Here is a 20,082-nt window from a genome sequence, read left to right on the forward strand (position 1 = left end):
CATCACTCATTTGGTAGAATAAATGTCATTCTCCAATGCCCCATGTGTGAATGGCCCATCTACCATCTCCAGAAGACCCCTGCTAACATGTTTAGGTATGAATAGAGGTAGAGTACTTAAGTGTGGGGGACTAGTTTTTGTCTTCTCTAGAGACTTAGCTTGTTGTGAAACATTAGTTTTCTTGTTAACATGCTTTGTGTTCAGACACAAACACCCCTCAGTCATGCTGTAGTCATGCTTCACCACAAGACAGCCACCATTCTCTGAGGTATAGGACAGACTACTAAGTAGCTTGTGTTGTTTTTTTTGCTAACTGTGGTTTCCTTCAATGCTCGTACGTGGCCACAACCTATCACTACTGTATGTAGATGATGATCCACCAATTTGTATCCACAAGTCCCCAGGGCACCCAGTGCTGTGTTCTAACTAAGAAGTTGCCTGTCTTCATATGGCTCTGTTTAGCATCTCACGCTACTTGAAGGGCTGTTAGCTTTGGTCATCTCTAGTATCTGATGATAAAGCAGCGAGAAAAAAAACCTGACAAGAAATCCATATATCAGTATATAGCCACCTGGCTAGAAGCTGATACCAAAATCTTGGTTAACCTTTGGCCTCAAGCAAGTCAAATCCATGACTTTGGAATTTCCAGAAAAGGAATTCCCAGCAGCATGATGACTAAGCTGGAAACTGTAGGCCGAACATGGTAACAATATGTCTGGAAGAATATAAAGGGGCTCCAGGTGAGCTACAAGAAGTTCAAGAATAACAATTCCAAGTCTGCCACTGCCCAAGTAAGATGCCTGTTTTCTGAGGAGACAATGTGCTGAGCACTCTTCTAACTACTAAGCCAGAGGATTTTCTGGGGTGGATCTCTCAATCTCTCCTGTTGAAGCTGTTCCACTTTGTGTAAAATATTCAAGTAGTCTTTAGGTCAGAAAGTGAGAATCTTTCTAAGTGAGGACACCGAGTATCCAGTTCCTGTCTGTGCATTATTATTAATAATAAAATCTGTGAAGTGGAACAGCTTTTCTAGAGAAAGGAGCAGACATTTGAACCTGGGTCATCTATATCCCAAGCGAACACTGTCACCACTGGGTGATTGGCTATAAAAGGTAACAGCACTTCCCCCTTGGTTGTTTTCTGCATCTAACTCTTCATTTCCTCCTCTTTTCTTGAAAATAGTTTTAAAATACCAAGAATGAAATATTTCATTTTTGGTTTTGATTCCGGGAGAACCAATTTTTTTATTGAACTCCCAAAGAACCAAAAACATCAGTCATTTACACTGCTCTAATAAGGATTGCTCTGGTCATTCAGACATGCACCACAACATTGGTATCAGTGAGAAGATGTAGGGATGGATGCAAGATAAAGAGGACCTGGAGCAGAAGCAAACATGACTGGGAGTTGATGGCAGATTATGTTTGCCATGACTGATAGACGGGGCAGTTCAAAGGGACATGATAGAAAGACTTGCAGGATCACGGGGCAATCAGTTCAAAGATGTCCTGCACAAACCATCTACCCAACTGTGTTCAGTCCCATCTCTTTGCCTCCAGGTACCATGTTCTGAAACCTATGATTAAATCTTGCTGTTGTAGGCCAGTCAATAAGCTATGTGTACATCATTAGCAATATATTCTGCGCTCTACCTCTGTTCCAATGTAAGGGAGAAGACTAGATATACCGATCATGGGGTTATATATGTAGCACTAAACATCTATGTTCCAGCCTTCACAAGTGGCCCATTGCTACCAGCACTAGGACTAGCAAGCCCTGATACAATAAAATAAGCATATTGGTGCTAAGGGCAAATTGCAGACTCATTGTTAACGCACAGAAATGAAATCTTTCAGTTCAAGTAACAAGGCAAGACTTTGTTTAATATGAACTGAAATGTGTAGATGTTGAAATGATGGCTAGGCCTTCCGATGTTTTATAGTTTAGCTCTTGGCACCTGACAAGACAGACAGTTACATTGCTATGATTGTTTTCTGCTATTGTAAAGCAAGGTATCACTATGATTCAGTGAATGTGACCTTTTGCAGTTATTCTTATAATTTGCAAAGCTAATAGTCTCCATTCACATTATAATGGCACCCTCTGGCCCCATTATACCCACATTTAAATACTGCATGCAGATGTGGTCACCTCATCTCAAAAATATATATTGTAATTGGAAAAGGTTCAGAAAAGGGCAACAAAATGATTAGGGGGTATGGAACGGCTGCCATACAAGGAGAAATTAATAAAACTGGAACTTTTCATCTTGTAAAAGTGCTGACTCAGGGAGGAAAATTATGCAGGTCTTTAAAATCATGACTGGTGTGGAGAAAAAGAATAAAGAGTTATTTATTCCTTTTCATAATACAAGAACTAAGGGTCACCAAATAAAATTAATAGGCAGAAGGTTTAAAACAAACAAAAGGGAGTACATCTTCACACAACCTATGGAACTCCTTGCCAGAGGATGTTGTGAAAGTCAAGACTATAACAGAGGTTCAAAAAAAACCCACATGGAGGTTAGATTAATCTATGGCTATTAGCCAGGACTGGCAAGGATGATGTCCTTAGCCTGTTTGTCGGAAGCTGGGAGTGGATAACAGAGGAGATTACCTCTTCTAGTCATTCCCTCTGAGGCATGTGGGATTGGCCACTGTTGGAAAACACAATACAGTGCTAGATGGACCTTTGGTCATTATCCATCCTATGTACCTATGTTTTCACTGTCTGTATTTATTAAAGACTGAAACTTGATATGTTTCAAGGTTTTATGTTGAAGAAAAATAATTATGTCACCAAACTTACCTCAAAACATTTTGGGCTGGGAGGAGTGTTTGTGTGTGTATATCTATGTGTGTGTCTGTGTGTAAAATAATATAGTAGCAGTTATGAGGGTTTGAAACTTTGAAATCCCCAGAATTTCACGAGGCATAAGGGAGCAGTCGACAAAGACTTCCCTTGTCAACCGATCTGCATCTAGACTGCCGCGCTGTGCTGGATCAGTTGATTGTCAGCACACCGCGGCGGCCATTTTTATTTGAATTTACCGGGGATTATTTAAATCCCCACTTCACTGACTATGTCAGGTAAACTAGTTTACATGGCTCCGTTGACGGAGTCATGTAGTATAGATATACCCTTAGGTGCTACAGGACTACTTGTTATTCTAAAAGAACTTTAAGTTTGACTTTGTTATACTCTTCAATGGTGTAGTAATATGCCTTTTCTTCAATAGGATGCTGGCCTATAGTATGCAGGATGGACAATGAATAAAGAAGAGGATTATAAAAAAAAGGATGCTTTTTTCTGTTTAAGGCATTGTACTAGGATGTAGGAAATCCCCATTCTGTTCATCAGAAGGGACCACTGTGATCATCTAGTCCAACTTCCTGTAAAACACAGGCCATAGAACTTCCCTGAATGAATTTCTACTTTAACTAGTGCTTCTCTTTTTTAGAAAAATATCATCTTGACTTAAAAATTTCTAGAGATGGAGAATCTTCCACAACCCTTGGTAAATTGTTCCAATGGTTAATTACTGTCACTATTAAAATGTACCCCTTATTTTAAGTCTGCATTGTCTAGCTTCAACTTCCATCCGTTGGATCATATTCTACCTCAGTCTTCTAGCCCATTATCCAATAATTGTTCCTCACAGAGGTTGGGTAAACTTACATATTATCTGAAACCCGAATCTCATGCTGGGGGCAAAGAATGGACTCACATAATGCAGAGCTTCAGATAATAATGCAGACACACACACTGTGAGATAGAGTATTAGCCCTGCCATGCCAAGATTAATTTTTTCAAAATTTAGCAACTTTAGAGCTATCCTGATCTCTTCTAGTCAAAAGTTGCAATAATTATTGTGCAATGGGAAGAATGTATTTTCCCGTTTCACATAACTCAAAATTCACTTTCCGACAAAGACAATTCTGCAGAGTTTTGCACCCAAAGGTCCATGTTGTTAAATGTTTTGATCAACTGAAAAGAAGTTACTCACCCTGTGCAGTAACGATGGTTCTTCAAGATGTGCATCCCTGTGGGTGCACCACTCAGGTTTCGGTTCCCCTCGCACCTCGCCTGCCCACCCAGTGTCTTGCATTCCTGCCGTTTGCCAAGTGCACATGTGGTGCAAGCTCCCTCTGTTCGTTTTCTACCTGAAGCCCCTTAAAGACTCCAAGCAGAGGGGAGGAAAGGAGGGTAGTGGAGCACCCACAGGGACACACATCTCGAAGAACCATTGTTAGTGCACACGGTGAGTAACTTCTTCATCAAGTGGTGTCCCTGTGGGCACGCCACTAAGGTGACTCAGTAGCAGTACCCGCCAGATGGTGGTGGGCATTGGAGTCATTTATTTAGAGGAAGGACCACATCTGCCAGAGATGTGGAGGCCCTTTCTGTAGGGTGTAATGTTGTGCAAAAGTGTGATGGGAAGACCATATAGTTGTTCTACAAATGTCCACCAATGGTACATTATTTAGAAAGGCTGTTGTTGTGGCTATCACATGCGTGGAGTGAGCCCTAATAATCTGTGGTAGCTGATTTCCACGAAGTTCATAAAGCTGTGTATATGCAGCTGGAATTCCATTTATATGCGCTACAATTGTCCACAAATGGTACGTTATTTAGGAAGACCGTTGTTGTGGCCATTGCACATGTGGAGTGAGCCCTAATAATCTGTGATGGCTGTTCCCATATGTGGCCCTGACCAAGCAATGAAGAGTCTATCCAATTTTCTGGTACCTCTAGTTCTATCCAGGTAGAAGGCAATCACTCCTTGGAGGAGGTATGAGGCTTAGGAAAATATACAGGTAAGTAAATGGGTTCATTTAGGTGGAAGTTGGATATGACCTTCGGGAGGAACTTTGGGTGAGGCTGGAGTATAACTTTATCTTTTGTAAAGGTAGCGAAAGGTGGATAGGCCATGAGGGCTGCAATTTGGCCTACACATCTAGCTGATGTTATTGCCACTGTGAAGGCCACCTTCATGGACAGGTATTGTGGTGATGTAGTGGCTAGTGGTTCAAAGGGTGGCCTGGTGAGTGTTCAAGAACCAAGTTCAAGTCCCACGGTGGCACCAGGGGGCCCAGGTTTGGGAGCGTTTTCTGCAGGGCTGTGAGAAATTGCTTCAACATTGAATGTGTGAAGAGAGAGGTCGTCCACAGGTTCATAGAATGCCATGACTGCCACCAAGTGGACATGGATCAAGCTGATAGAGAGACCTGTATCACTGAGGACCATGAGATACTCCAGCCAGTAGGTATTGGGGCAGTATGGGGGTGTAAGCGGCGAGTCATGCACCACTGTTGAAAACATGTCCATTTGTTTTGGTAGGTGCTTCTTGTGGAGGGCTGTCGACTGTTCAGTAGGATGTGTTTGACCCTGTTCAAATAGGCAAGTTCTTCATTCTGGAACCATGGAGAAGCCATGCTGTGAGTTTCAGAGTTTTGATGTTCAGATGGAATGTTCTACCATGGTGCTGCGTTAGGAGTTTTGGCACCATGGGGAGAGGAATGGGTTGATCTAAGAACATAAGAATGGCTGCACTGGGTCAGACCAAAGGTCCATCTAGCCCAGTAGCCTGTCTGCCGACAGTAGCCAGCACCAGGTGCCCTGGAAGGGGTAGTCTGAAGACAATGATCAAGTGATTTGTCTCCTGCCATCCTTCTCCAGCCTCTGACAAACAGAGGCCAGGGACACCATTCCTACCCCCTGGCTAATAGCCTTTTATGGACCTAACCTCCACGAATTTATCTAGCTTCTCTTTGAACTCCGTTATAGTTCTAGCCTTCATAGCCTCCTCTGGCAAGGAGTTCCACAGGTTGACTACACGCTGTGTGAAGAACTTTTGCTTATTAGTTTTAAAACTGCTACCCATTAATTTAATTTGGTGTCCTCTAGTCCTTATATTATGGGAATTAATGAAGAACTTTTCTTTATTCCCCCTCTCCACACCACTCATGATTTTATAGACCTCGATCATATCCCCCCCCCTCAGTCTCCTCTTTTCCAAACTGAAAAGTCCCAGTTGCTTTAGCCTCTCTTCATATGGGACCTGTTCCAAACCCCTAATCATTTTAGCTGTCCTTTTCTGAACCCTTTCCAAGGCCAAAATATCTTTTTTGAGGTAACATTCTATTTGCCTTTTTGACTGCTGCAGCACACTGTGTGGACGTTTTGAGAGAACTATCCATGATAACACCAAGATCTCTTTCCTGATTTGTCGTAGCCAAATTAGCCCCCATCATATTATATGTATAGTTGGGGTTATTTTTTCCAACGTGCATTACTTTACACTTATCCACATTAAATTTAATTTGTCATTTTGTTGCCCAATCACTCAGTTTGGTGAGATCTTTTTGAAGTTCTTCACAGTCTGCTTCTGTCATGACTATCTTAAACAGTTTAGTATCATCCACAAACTTTACTACCTCACTGCTTGCCCCTTTCTCTAGATCATTTATGAATAAGTTGAATAGGATTGGTCCTAGGACTGACCCTTGGGGGACACCACTAGTTACCCATCTCCATTCTGAAAATTTACCATTTATTCCTACCCTTTGTTTCCTGTCTTTTAATCAGTTCTCAATCCATGAAAGGACCTTCCCTCTTATCCCATGACAATGTAAATTACACAAGAGCCTTTGGTGAGGGACTTTGTCAAAGGCTTTCTGAAAATCTAAGTATACTATATCTACTGGATCCCCCTTGTCCGCATGCTTGTTGACCCCTAATAGATTAGTAAGACATGATTTCCCTTTACAGAAACCACGTTGACTTTTGTCCAACAATTCTACGTGCCTAACAATTTTATTCTTAACTATTGTTTGACTAATTTGCCCAGTACCGACGTTAGACTTACTGGTCTGTAATTGCCAGGATCATCTCTAGAGTCCTTTTTAAATATTGGTGTCACGTTAGCTATCTTCCAGTCAGTAGCTACGGAAGCCGATTTAAGGGATAGATTACAAACCACAGTTAACAATTCTGCAATTTCCCATTTGAGCTCTTTTAGAACCCTTGGGTGAATGCCATCCGGTCCCAGTGATTTGTTCATGTTAAGCTTTTCTATTTGTTCCAAAACCTCCTCTAATGACACTTCAATTCAGGACAGTTCCTCAGATTCATCTCCCACAAAGGAGGGTGCAGTTTTGGGAATCTCCCCAACATCCTCAGCCGTGAAGACTGATGCAAAGACATCATTTAGCTTCTCCACAATGGCTTTATCGTCCTTGATTGTTCCTTTTGTATGTCGATTATCCAGGGGACCCACTGGTTTTTTAGCAGGCTTCCTGCTTCTGATGTACTTCAAAAACATTTTGCTATTGTTTTTTGAGTTTTTGGCTAGCTGTTCCTCAAAATCTTTTTTTGCTTTTCTTATTACAGTTTTACACTTAATTTGACAGTGTTTATGTTCCTTTTTATTTATCTTACTGGTCATCTTTCCATTTCTTGAAAGATGCCTTTTTGTCCCTCACTGCTTCTTTTACATAGTGGTTAAGCCATGGTGACTCTTTTTTAGGTCTCTTTCTATGTTTTTTAATTTGGGGTATACATTTAATTTGGATCTCTATTATGGTGTCTTTAAAAAGTTTCCATGCAGCTTGCAGGGATTTGGCTCATGTCACTGTGGGTATGTCTACACTACCCTCCTAATTCGAACTAGGAGGGTAATGTAGGCATACCGCACTTGCAAATGAAGCCCGGGATTTGAATTTCCCGGGATTCATTTGCATAAGCCGGGCGCCGCCATTTTTAAATCCCGGCTAGTTCGAACCCCGTGCCGCGCGGCTACACGCGGCACGGAGTAGCTAGTTCGGATTAGGCTTCTAATCCGAACTAGCTGTACTCCTCGTGGAATGCCGTTTTTGCTATATATAAACCCTCCTTAATAATGGACTGGCCTCTCATTCTCAGGAAGGTCCTGTAGCAGGTCCTGTAGTTTAGCATAGTTCACATGATCATAGTTAGCCAGGAGGGCTGTATAATCCGATATCCTGAGCTGCTTATGCTCTTTGTCTCGGGATGTAGACATAAATTGTGAGTTTTCAGGCCTGTGATTAATCGAGTCTACAACTAGTGAGTTTGGTTGGGGATGTGCAAAGAGGAAGCCCATGTCTTTTACTGGAACGAAATGTTTTCTGTCCGCCCTGCAATTTGATGGTGATATAGAGGCTGGAGTTTGCCAAAGCACCTCTGATGGTTCCAAGATAGCCTTACCCATTAACGAAGTTATCTTTGAGGATGCTGTGTGTTGTTGTATCATCAGTAATTTGTATTGCTTGTCTTGTACCTCTTGGAGTGTAGTGTCCTGTGACTGAGCTACCCGTTTAAACAATTCTTGAAATTGTTTTAGCTGCTGGTGGAGAGGGCAATACCTGGAAAACTGCCTCATCTGGTCTAGAGGATCTGGGAATGTGTGAAGAACTCTCTGAGTCCAAGTGAGGTAAGTTACCATTGTCATTGGAGCCAGCTTGTGTTATTACTGAGGGTGAGTGAGACAGTGAGGAATGTGGGGGTGTAGCTGGGGAGCGCATAGTTGTGTGCTGTGGTAATGCAGATGCTGTATCTCTTGGGTGGTAAGCATGGGAGGAATGTGGCCAGTACCCCTGCCATGGTTCCCAACGGGATCACTGAGGCTGAAATTGCTGTGGAGGATACATATACAACTGGCTAGGCCATGGGAGATGTTGTTGTAGGGAATGATCCTGATATAAATGCCAGGAAGCCACTGATCCCAATGGGGAGGAATGGCACGATGAAAATCTACTCGTGTCCACTGCCACCATCAGTTCGTGGTGAGAACACCGTAGGAGAATAGGGAGCCCTTTCTGTCATATGAGTGTGTCCCTGGGCATGAGACACCAATAAGGAGCATGGTGAGCAGGCTCCTGATCTGAGCAGTGTGCCTGGCTGTGGGGATTTTTGTAAGTGACGTGTCATGTGCAGCGCTTTTTTATGCTGTGGTGCTGGAGTGTGGTCGAGTTTGGGCTGACTAGGGATGGCTTGTTCAGACACTGTGGAGGTGCCCGTGGGAGCCGGCAGTGGTGGAATATGCAGCTTTGTAGGTGCCACTGTCTCAGCGGCATCGACCGGCGCAGAGCGCGTAGGTTCTGACTCAGATCTCCTGGCTCGTGCAGACTTGCTTTTCTCCACGGTGTCAGAGACTAATGGCACTGGGGAATAAGAGGCTCGGAGCAACGCTGGTAACGAGCATGCCAGAGAAACCTGCAAAGCTTGTGAGCTTTTATGGGGTAGTGAAGCAGCCCTGTCAACAGACTTTTGCTATCCCCACATCTCCTCAGATTTGTCCTGTGGTGGTTGTAGGGGCTTCTCACAGAGGAGGTTTTTGAGCCACATTTCGCTGCCTTCTCTGGCTCTAGTTGCCATGTTCTGACAGTGCGGGCCTTTATGTGCTGCATGAGTCTCTCCCAGGCATTTAACGCAGGAGGCATGGCCATCAGAAATAGGCATCGCATCCTGACATGGGTCGCATCTTTTAAAGCTGGGGGAACCCGGCATGTTGAAGGAAAAAGCTGTGGTGGCGGTTCTCTCTTTTTTTTTTAAAGCAAATGTTGAAAACTGTCTTTAACTGACTAAACTATGAAGAAACGCTACACTAACTACGGTATTCCTTTGTTTTTCCTGTCAGAAAGAAGAGCGCTGCTCTGATTCCGTCTTCAGCTGAGGATGGTAGAAAAGGAAGCGACAGGCCTCGCGCTGCGCATGAACTCAGCAAGTGGCAGGCGCGCAAGATGCTGTGTGTGCAGGCCCAGCATAAGGGGCATTGCTCCCCAAAAACCTTCGATCAGTGGCGCGAGGTTGCACCGAGACCCGAGTGGAGCACCCCAGGAACACCCCTCAATGAACAGGTTATAATGGAAATGGTTTTGTAAATTGTATAAAGTAGTCAAGATTAGCACCCACTCTAATTTTTGTTTTACATTTCAGCACATGCTGAAGGCTGAGGATCAGCTCCTGACTGGCAGGCATAGTGTCCTGTCTGACCTGCTCTTCTTCATTTTCCTTCCCCTTGTCCTCCTGCTCCACAACCCTGCCCTCGTGGAAGCTGATGCCGGGCATGTCCTGGTCGAAATTGAGGACAAAACAGGGGGAGGGGAGTGACACTCCCTCCTCCAGATGGCATCCAGATGCTCATAGAAGCAGCACATGTGAGGAGCCACCCCAGAGCGTTCACTCTGCTCTCTGGCCTTAGTGTAGGCCAGCTGGAAATCTTTTATTTTCACGTGGATCTGGTGTCCTTTTTTTGCCAGGGTGGTAGCCACCTGGCCATGCACATTGGTACTCCTCCTCTTGGTGCGGAGATCCTGGAGGTTAGTCTCCTCCCCCCAGATCTCGCCAAGGTCCAGGATCTCCATAGCAGTCCAGGCCAGTACCCTCTTTTGTCCCTGGCCAGGGGCATCAGAGGTTGCTGCAGGAGTGGTGGCAGCCATGAGGGGGAGGAGAGGGAGTGCTGGGGTCAGCCATGGCTCCTACGCAGGGTGTTGTGTGACACAGGGCTGCAAGGCTGTCCTGGTGCCATAAGCTCTTTCCCTTCTGCCTACAGCTTTAAACTTTGCAGGAGAAGGGGAGCATTGGAGTTGTCAGGGGTAAGTACAGCTGTGAGAGGCCTCTGGAGACCAATTATTTTGAAATAACAGCAGCTGAGTACCAACACACAGACATCTAGACTGCACACCTCTTTCGAAAGATGCTTTTCGAAAGATACTTTCGAAAAAGCCTCTTTTGAAAAAGAGCATCTAGACTACAATCAGTACTTTCGAAAAAGCAAGCCACTTTTTTGAAAGAGAGCACCTAGGCAGCCTGAATGCTCTCTTTCAAAAAAGCACAGTTTGCATTACATAGCGCCTTTTTTCAAAGGGCACTTTTGAAAAAGAGTTATTCCTCAGAAAACAAGGTTTTCCATTGTCGAAAAAACTGCCGTGTTCTTTTGATTTACTTTCAAAAGAACATGGCAGCAGTCTAGACACAAGGGAAGTTTTTTCGAAAAAAGGGCACTTTTTCGAAAAAAACCCTGTAGTCTAGACATACCCTAACACTATTTTGAAATAACTATTTCAAAATAAGCATTATTCCTTATTAATTCCTTATGAAAAGCAGGAGTTATTTCAAAATAACACGCCCACTATTTCGAAATAAAAGGCTTGGCATTGTGGATGTGCAGCTTGTTATTTCGAAAAAGGGGAATTTTTTTCAAAATAACTAGTATATACCAGAGTAGAGAAAGCTGAATTGTGGGGAAGGAGGCGGAGGGGGGGGGGGGGGGAGGGGAAGGGGTCAAGGGCAGGCTAAGGAGAGATTACCCTGAGTTGTAGGTTATATAGCTAGGAGTCCTGCAGCCTTTGCACTGGAACCAATTAAATACTTGTTTGAGGAAAGTGTGAGCAATGTGGGAGTAGCACCCCTCTCCTATGCTACAATTGAATAAAAGTTTAGATCTGCTGCTTAATTCTACCTATATGTCATTTCTTATTTCCCCCACTGGGCCCACATCAGTGGAAACATGTTTGGTTTTCAGATGGCAGTCCTGCCTAGTTGCTGGTTTCCAGGCCTTTGAGTCTCCAACACAGCCTGGGATGCTAGGAGCATATTTTGTAATGTTTCTGCTATGGAATGATATGGTATTTCTAACACAAAATATTAGAGAATTTCATTTCTACAAACGTTTTTGCAATTTTGGCTTTTCATCCCAATTCAGGATGACTTTTTTCTCCAAAAAAATCTTGCCATTTTTATAGAAGTAAAATTCACTTCTCAAGCCAACTCTAGATCACCAGGATAGCACAAACTGCAATAGCACTGATTTTGTTAATAGTAATAACACTGAAATCATTCCAGAAGCCAGCTTCTTGTAAATGCCAGGGTCCTGCCTGTGTTTGAGAATGGAGTAAGCAGGCAAAAGTAATGGAAGGCACAGTGTAGCATGGACACCCACAGCTGGATATAATATTATGTCTGATTTTAGACCTGAGCCTTAGCAGTAACTCCTTTAAAACAAGAGAACAATTGAAAGGGCTTGTTTGCTCTGTCTGTGTTGCAGATTTTGACAGGGCAATGAATAAGCCAAGTACCTCTGTATGATTCAATAATGGATACTGCACAGCATTTCTTGCTGACTCACCAATATTTAAGGCATAGGTTCTTAATTGAAAATCCCATTATGTATGATTCACATCCTACAAATTAAGTATTTGAATATCCCTTCAGAGTCTTGATTTTTATGTGAGAAAGATTTTCCAATAAGTAGAACAATTTCTAAGTAAGCAATTATTTTCTCTATATATTCTATACCTCCAAAATTATTTATTTTTGAGTTGGAATAAATTTAGAATTTTTAGAAATTCTATTGATGATATCTGATATTTTAAAACAGAGTTATGTTGCAAAGTATTTTTCTATTGTAAAACTTTTTTGCAAGGGTCTAATTTATTTCAAGTGAGAAAATGCCTTTTATAAAATGGAAAATAATTTACTATATACTGAATAATAACACTTTAATGTTTTTTATTTTTAACATCTAAAACATTTCTGGGGCAACAAAATATGTCTCAAATGACTAAAAAATTCTTTTGGCTGCTTGATTTGTTTAAAGAAAAGGACAAAAGTAAATAATTGTTGTATAATCCGTTGCTACCACTGTTCACTATCAAACAAAAAGAAAATTCATATATTTCACATCTGGATGGTAATCTGTAGATGACATTTTACCCAGCTAGAGTGGCAAAGTTATGAAAGCAACAAAATACATTTTAAAAAATGAGCTAAATCTTCCATGTAACAATGCTAGAAAAGAGCATTAATGGGTAGATTGTATGACTGCCCACTAGTGCTGAACACATGCATAATGTGAATGTTATAACTGGGCTCGATGGATGATCACCTAGTGGAGGAGCTCTAGCTTAAACGTGGGCCAATATAGTAAAATCTTGGTTTATGACGCTGCTGCTTAACCATATGAATGTCTGTCTTACCTTTCCTGAAGACCCACATTCCAATTCAAACACAGACCTCTCCTTACATGGCATACTTCATTACTAATTGACATAAAGACCTGATATTTGAAAAGCCGTGTAAGAAAACTGTCAGATCACAGAGGATAACCAGCTGCAGTGGAATAGAGAAATGTGGGTTCTTGTATCGGGAACAAAATTATTGTCATTTTGGTGAGCATGAAGGCTGAAAGGAGTCTTTGACGGCAGCTTGACTTTGCTCTCTCACCTTTACTGTGGGGGCCCAGCACTGAAACTGAAGTGTAAACCTGCTTAATTTTACTTTTTCATCCTTTGCAGGGGAAGCAAAGCAAGGAACTACAAGGTGTCCTTGACTCAAGCTATTAATGACTTTACCAGGATAACAGAATGTGATGCTGTGAAAAAGTACCAATTAAGGAATACAATAACAATAACCTCTGGAGTAAAATACATGAAAAGCTCCACCGAGTTTTTAATTTTAACAGAATCCCATAACAAATGACAAAGGAGTAACCTGAGGCAAATATAGGGCATTCTGGACTTAAAATACTGTGAGACTGCTACATGCTTTGTTTTATAAATGAACAAAGGGACATAAGAATGGCCATACTGGCTCAGCTCGAAGGTCCATCTAGACCAGTGTTCTGTTTTCTGACAGGGCAAATGCCAGGTGCCCCTGAGGGAATGAATAGAAGAAGTAATCTTCAAGTGATCCATTTCCTATTACTTATTTCCAGCTTCTGGCAAACAAAGGCTAGTGACACCACTGCTGCCTATCCTGGCTAACAGCCATTGAGGGACCTATCCTTCATGAATTTATTTAGGACAAAATGTTTTCTTGGATCTCTATTATAAATAATATGGGATAGTAAAACAATTGAACAGCATATGCTAAACGCTCCTTAGAACACACTCCATGGGAGACTGATATAAAGAGATGGTATTATAGTGAAGGTATTTGTAGTACAGTTAGATACGGTAGGGGGAAAAGTACTGTAGTCTTGTATATGAGGCATTATTTATAAATACAGCCTTATAAGAAGATTGTAGTTTAGAGTATAAGACATTAAGACTGTTAAATTCCTACTAGAAACCAAAACCTTTTCTCAGAGTTAATAGGCATCCAATTAATTATGGTTATAATATTCAGTTACTGAGGCATTAGATTTTTGTTCTGTTAAAATTCCCAGCACAGGTTAACCAACACAAATATCAAAAGCTAGATTAATACTTTTGGTGGGTTTACTTTGAATCACAATTTCTCTCCAGGGCTCACAAAAAGCTGACAGTTTATTTAAGAAGCAAAGTAACCAAAGAAACATGAGCACGCAGCTCCCAAAACAGTAACATAATAGCTTATTTGAACCTTAGGATTTAAAAAAATAATAATTATAATAATATGGAGCATTTACCTCCCTCCCACACAAAACTCTTTTCTCTGGATAACCTGACTTACTAATTATTCATCAATCTCATGTCATTTGAGCCTTCATGTTTGCAAAAGCAGTGGTGGATTTAGGCATATGTGTGTGGGGCTTGTTGCATGAGATGCCCTACGAAATTGCAGGCCACAAGGACCAAATTTCTTCAGGAGAATTTGAAGTGTTTGAGTGAGTTCTTATAATATTAAGACATAACAGGTCCCAGAACAATGCCATTATTATGTGACTATTTCAGTTTTAGGGCTCAGAATTTAAAAAAAAAATCAATCAACAATAAATTCTCTCCTCTTTCCTGGATATCTCCTTCCACTATGGTAAATCATTCAGATTAGAAGATAGAAAAAAAAGGCAGCAGAGAATGTGAATGCAGACTCTTAAATTCACTTCTTCCTTTGATCCTACAATACCTGAGTTTATTGTCCTTCAGGACATAATGCCAGGCTCCTCTATTTGCTCTGTCTTTTGCTTTAGAGGGTGGCTGACTGAGAGGATTCTTTCTGTGACTGGGAAAAGGTTCTCTTGGTGATTATTATTTACATTTACTTTGCTGATTGATGTTTTTACGGTTGCACTCCATTACTCCTCACCTGCTCTCTGAGGAAACTACTTGGCAACACTAAAAGATTCATCTCCTGAAATTATTTTGGAGGAGCAAACACAAAAAACAGTATTATTTTTCTCAATATAAATTTTTGGAGATTCAAGGAAGATGTCAAGGCTCTAATGCTAAACATTCCTTACTTCAAAAGAGAATGTGAAACAAACACAAGAAAATGTTTAGCAAATCTGCTGTAGTGTCAGATAGCTATTTACCCTGCTTGTGTGATGCCCAATCTTTAGAATGGGGCATACAAATATGATTGTTGGATGCTGGCAACAAATATCCCATTAGGAAACCAGTATTTGCCTGTTTCAGAGAAATGGAGTGGATATAGTTTGGTAAAGGGAAAACTTTTATTCTGAGGGCTCCACTCAATTTTTGACTTCACCATTCTATAAATCTTGGAACCTTTAAGTCTGTAGGAATGCTTCTTTGCGCACCAGACTTAATGTTCCAGGGTTCTAGTCAGGATAAACACAACCAGAGCTACTCATAATCTGGAGATTTATACACAAACAACACATTCCTTGCAGATTTCACTAGACATACATATTCAGATACTGCATGATAACAACCGTCTATTGTTGCATCTTCCTTAACCAAACTGTGAAGAAGACGACCTGATTGGATGGTTAATCCAGTTATGTCAGGGCAAACGGCACAGCCTTAGTATCCAGCCTTTTCCATAGATAAAGAAGAGACAAGACAGAGAAATTCCTACTGGTCTTTCCAGTCCGCAATACATATCATACTTCCATTCAATCTTACAATTCCAGATAGATGACTTCTTAATTCTGGGGAAGTTGGGCACAGTGACCACCATGTAATGGGAAAAACTCTTATTCAGTGAAGAATTCACCGGCAGTTGCATATATCTTATTATGAAATTGTTGCTAAATGTAGGATTTTTGCTGAAACTCCTGTTTTACAAATAGAAAAAGACAGAAACTGAATTGTAGGACTATGTTTATAAGTACTTTGGACTAAATCTGAACCAGAAATTAAGAATGTCCTTGTGGGAATTAAGTACTTAATTATTGACTTTTAAAGCAAGATAGTAATTGATGGCAGGTCCACTGCCATCACTAAGCCATAGCATCTACTTCAGCCTTTAATTCTCCTCTTGCCCTCATGCATCCTCCAATCCGAGCCTAAACCAATAACTAGGCACAAGTGAAACTGAACCCCGCTCCAGTAAGGACCCAGTCCATCCTGTCACAAAACTGTTACCTCCAAAGTGTTCTTATCAGCCCTATTTGTGAAAAATCATTGAAAGGACAAAGGACATTTAAACTCTGGCTGCAAACTTTGTGATTTCATTTTCTGAGAAAACATGCTTTTATCGCTATGAGATGGCGATTACAAAAAAAAGAAACTTACTTTATAATCTTATCAAATGACTTTTAGTGACTCAAACTCATTGTTATAAAGTCCAAATCAGGCCAATTATCCTATAGGGTGTGAAGAATAAACTGCTTTTATGCACGGCTAAGAAACAGCAAGTATGGAGGTGCTATGAATGCCTGAGGCCCCTGCAATGGCAGGAAACGGCTGTATGAGGCAGGCCCAGATGATCCCAACCAATTAACCCAACTTGATGTTGCAGAAGAAGGTAAACCTCCCCCTCCCCACAAGGTCTCAGCCAATCTGACATGAAGAAAAATCCTTTCCTGAGCCCAAATGTTGCGAGAAATGGTGGGTGTGGAAATATCTGTTATTGGCCCAACTTCCACGGGGGAGTGGGGAGAGAGACGCTTTTGAGCAACACAGAACTCTCCTTCAGAGCTTGAATGTTTCTCTCTCTCATCAACAGAAATTGGTCCAATAAAAGATCTTATCACCACCTTGTCTTTCTAATATCTTGGGACCAGCATGACTACAAAAACACTGCATACCCATATCTGGTGATCAGTTTAACCTTGGACACATGAGCAAGAATCACATGACTCAGTGATGTTTCTAACCAAACTAGTTGATAAAAGACAATTAGCAAAACATCTTTTTTGATTATGATAATGCTAAAACCTTTTTGTCTTGGGTAAATAAAGATGAGTACATCTGATATACATGATACACTAGTGGGTCCCATATAACAACAATAATTTATAGGGCTCTTTAGTTTACTTGTGTGTGTGCTCTTCACTTTACATGCTGAATCCCGAATTACATTGTATGAATACTTTTCATTACATACACATAAAAAAACTACTAAACTATCTCCATCATGTCCTCTTTGGAGTACTATAATTCTTTTTTCTATAGGAATTGGTATGTGAAATTTTAGTTGAAGTTTTCTATCGATCTTTTAAATAATTGCTACTTTACAAATATGTCAAAGCCTTAATACAATTTAATTCTTATTAAGAGTTAATTTCAAGTTCTTTTAAAAACAATGGGATTATATTCTTATTACCATATTCCCCACCCATACTGAGCTGAAATACCACAATGACCAACATTATAAAACAAGAATCAGACTATGAAATGCTGCCTGATGTGTAAGACAAAATAAAAATGGAATTTTCCCAAACAAGAAAACCTGAGCATGACACAACTGAGAAATATTTCTTCCACTTTGTCTCTTCTTCTAAGGGTTTAAGTTTGGGGAGGAAGATAGGAAGAAACCAAAAGAAATGAGGACTTAGTAGTCATGAATTAAGAGGAGAAGGAGCAAAGGGAGTGGTGATTTAAAGAAAGTAACAGCAAAGACAAAGTGAAGAAGAAAAGAGCTTTTGTCCTCTGAGCAGTCCTGGTAGGCAGAGGATGGATTTTTTACCTGATTTTGAAAACGATTATTTTGGTAGTGATCCAGATATTAGCATAAGGAAATAAAAGGTTTAAGGCTATATAATTAGCTTCAAATTAAGTGTTTTCATTTAAAAAAAAAAGTAGTTTGGCATTCCTATCTAAGCCTCTAATAATTATGGCCAACAACATTTAGGACAAATGACAGATTAGTTCTGGATAGACCTAGAAATAAACCAGCAGTTTAAAGGCATGGATCAAAGATGCGTTGCATGAGTTAGCTAGGAAAAGCTACTCAATGTCAGCGAATTGTACATAAGTATCCACAAAATGTTGTTAGTCACTCATTTGATCATTCAAATATTAATATTCATAGGAAAGCTTATGGAGTGGGAGAGATATTGTGCCCAGAATTTCTTGACAATATTTTAAATATTTATTCCTATTTGCAACTTGTACCATATGTTAAAATGTAATGAAGAAAAATTTCCTGAAAATACTTTCACGTGATATGTTCAACTAAAACTTGGCAGTAAGATGTACATGTGAAAAACAGTACAACTAAGTAAGTAACATTATATATACTGTATGCTTTGTATACAGGCAGTCCCCGGGTTACGTACAAGATAGGGACTATAGGTTTGTTCTTAAGTTGAATTTGTACGTAACTCAGAACTGGCTCCAGATTCAGCCGCTGCTGCTGAAACTGACCAGGGGCTGACTACAGGAAGCCCAAGGCAGAGTTGCTCTGCCCCCAGCTTCCTGGAATCAGCCACTGATCAGTTTCAACAGCGGCTGAATCTGGAGCCTGGGACAGAACAGCTGGGGCGCTGCCAGGTAGGTCCCCCCAGGACCAACCCGGCAGCATCCCAGCTGCTCTGTCCCAGGCGTCCAAATTCAGCCACTGTTGAAACTGATCAGCGGCTGATTCCAGGAAGCCCAGGGCAGAGCAACTCTGCCTCCAGCTTCCTGTAGTCAGCCACTGGTCAGTTTCAGCAGCGGCTGAATCTGGACTCCAGTTCCGACTTACATACAAATTCAACTTAAGAACAAACCTACAGTCCCTATCTTGTACGTAACCCGGGGACTGCCTGTATACAAAGCATACAGTATATATAATGTTACTTACTTAGTTGTACTGTTTTGTCCACAACAAAAGCCTGGTCTGCTGGGGGGAGGGGGGGCGCACTAGCTGCGCCCCCCCCCCCCAGCAGACCAGGGACACCCAGAGCAAAGCCGCAGAGGCGGCGGGGTCCCGCGCCTCTGCGGCTTTGCTCCTGTCTCCCTGCTGTGCTGGGGGAGTCCCCCTCCAGCACAGCAGGGAGACCCGAGCAAAGCCGCACAGGCGGTGGGGTCCCCCGCCTCTGCGGCTTCGCTCCTGTCTCCCTGCTGTGCTGGGGGAGTCCGTCCCCCCCAGTCGGGGACTGCCTGTACCCCATGTGTATATGATAATACCTGTAATACTGTATACTGCACAAATGCAGGTAAATGTTATTTTCAAGGATAAAAGTATTAAAGTGGAGGACTAGAGTTCTGTGAGAATCTCCTTGGTAATACTGCTACAAAGTGATGACTCAGAGATTCCATTTTTTGTTTGTGGTGGTATTGTAAAGGCTTTAAATGTTATTCAAAAGATCAGTAGGAATTATCTAGGATTAAATGATTGGAGAATGGTATTTTTAAACGAGCAATTGGCTGCTTTTATGAGCAAATTTACTTAAATTGAAGTGACAGTAATCCAAAGATTAAGCAGAGCCCTCATACAGTATATTAGGTGAAAAATGGCTAACAGTTGTTGTTTTGCAAAGGCACAAAGGCCAGAGATTTAGGCCCAGATATCCTGTAGATAGCGTTTTTCTTGTCGTAATGTAGCAAGGATTTTCATTGCTTCCAATTTGTCAACTCCAGCATCAGTGCTTAAAATGTCCACTAAAGTATCATTCACATTTTTAGCCATGTGTTTTGCATCTCTGGAAAAGACAGAAAAAATAGCACTTAGTAGCAGATTTCTCCTTCCACCAGCAGCCTCAGATACAGGATATTTTTGGAAACAAACAAGAATTTCTAAAATGAAGATGTACAGAATTTATATTGGCTTTCACCCCAGATATTCATTGCTCATGTACTTGGGAGTAGTCTTAATAGTAATACCTCTCAAACAGCTATGGTAGAAAACTTTCAATACATTCAAAGGTATGTGGAACAGAAACTCAGATCCACATTTAAACTGGAAGAAAATAATTGCTTCCTGCTAGATGGATTTAGACTTTATCATGGTTATGCTGTGTTCTAGTTG

General features: G+C 41.3%; 1 protein-coding gene across 3 annotated transcripts in view; it reads right to left on the minus strand.

The window, feature by feature from the left end:
- Window positions 1-18,979: 18,979 nt before the first annotated feature.
- The window catches only part of MTRR (5-methyltetrahydrofolate-homocysteine methyltransferase reductase), a 77,608-nt gene continuing 76,505 nt past the window's right edge, over window positions 18,980-20,082 (minus strand). For all 3 annotated transcript variants that reach the window (XM_075921494.2, XM_075921492.2, XM_075921495.2), the window contains one exon: window positions 18,980-19,756. In XM_075921494.2, the coding sequence (XP_075777609.2) occupies window positions 19,612-19,756 (145 nt within the window). In that variant the 3' untranslated portion in view covers window positions 18,980-19,611. The remainder of the gene's footprint in view (window positions 19,757-20,082) is intronic.

The sequence above is a fragment of the Pelodiscus sinensis genome, chromosome 2 (assembly GCF_052426305.1).
Source record: "Pelodiscus sinensis isolate ZL-2025 chromosome 2, ASM5242630v1, whole genome shotgun sequence".
In the NCBI taxonomy this organism is placed as follows: domain Eukaryota; kingdom Metazoa; phylum Chordata; order Testudines; family Trionychidae; genus Pelodiscus; species Pelodiscus sinensis.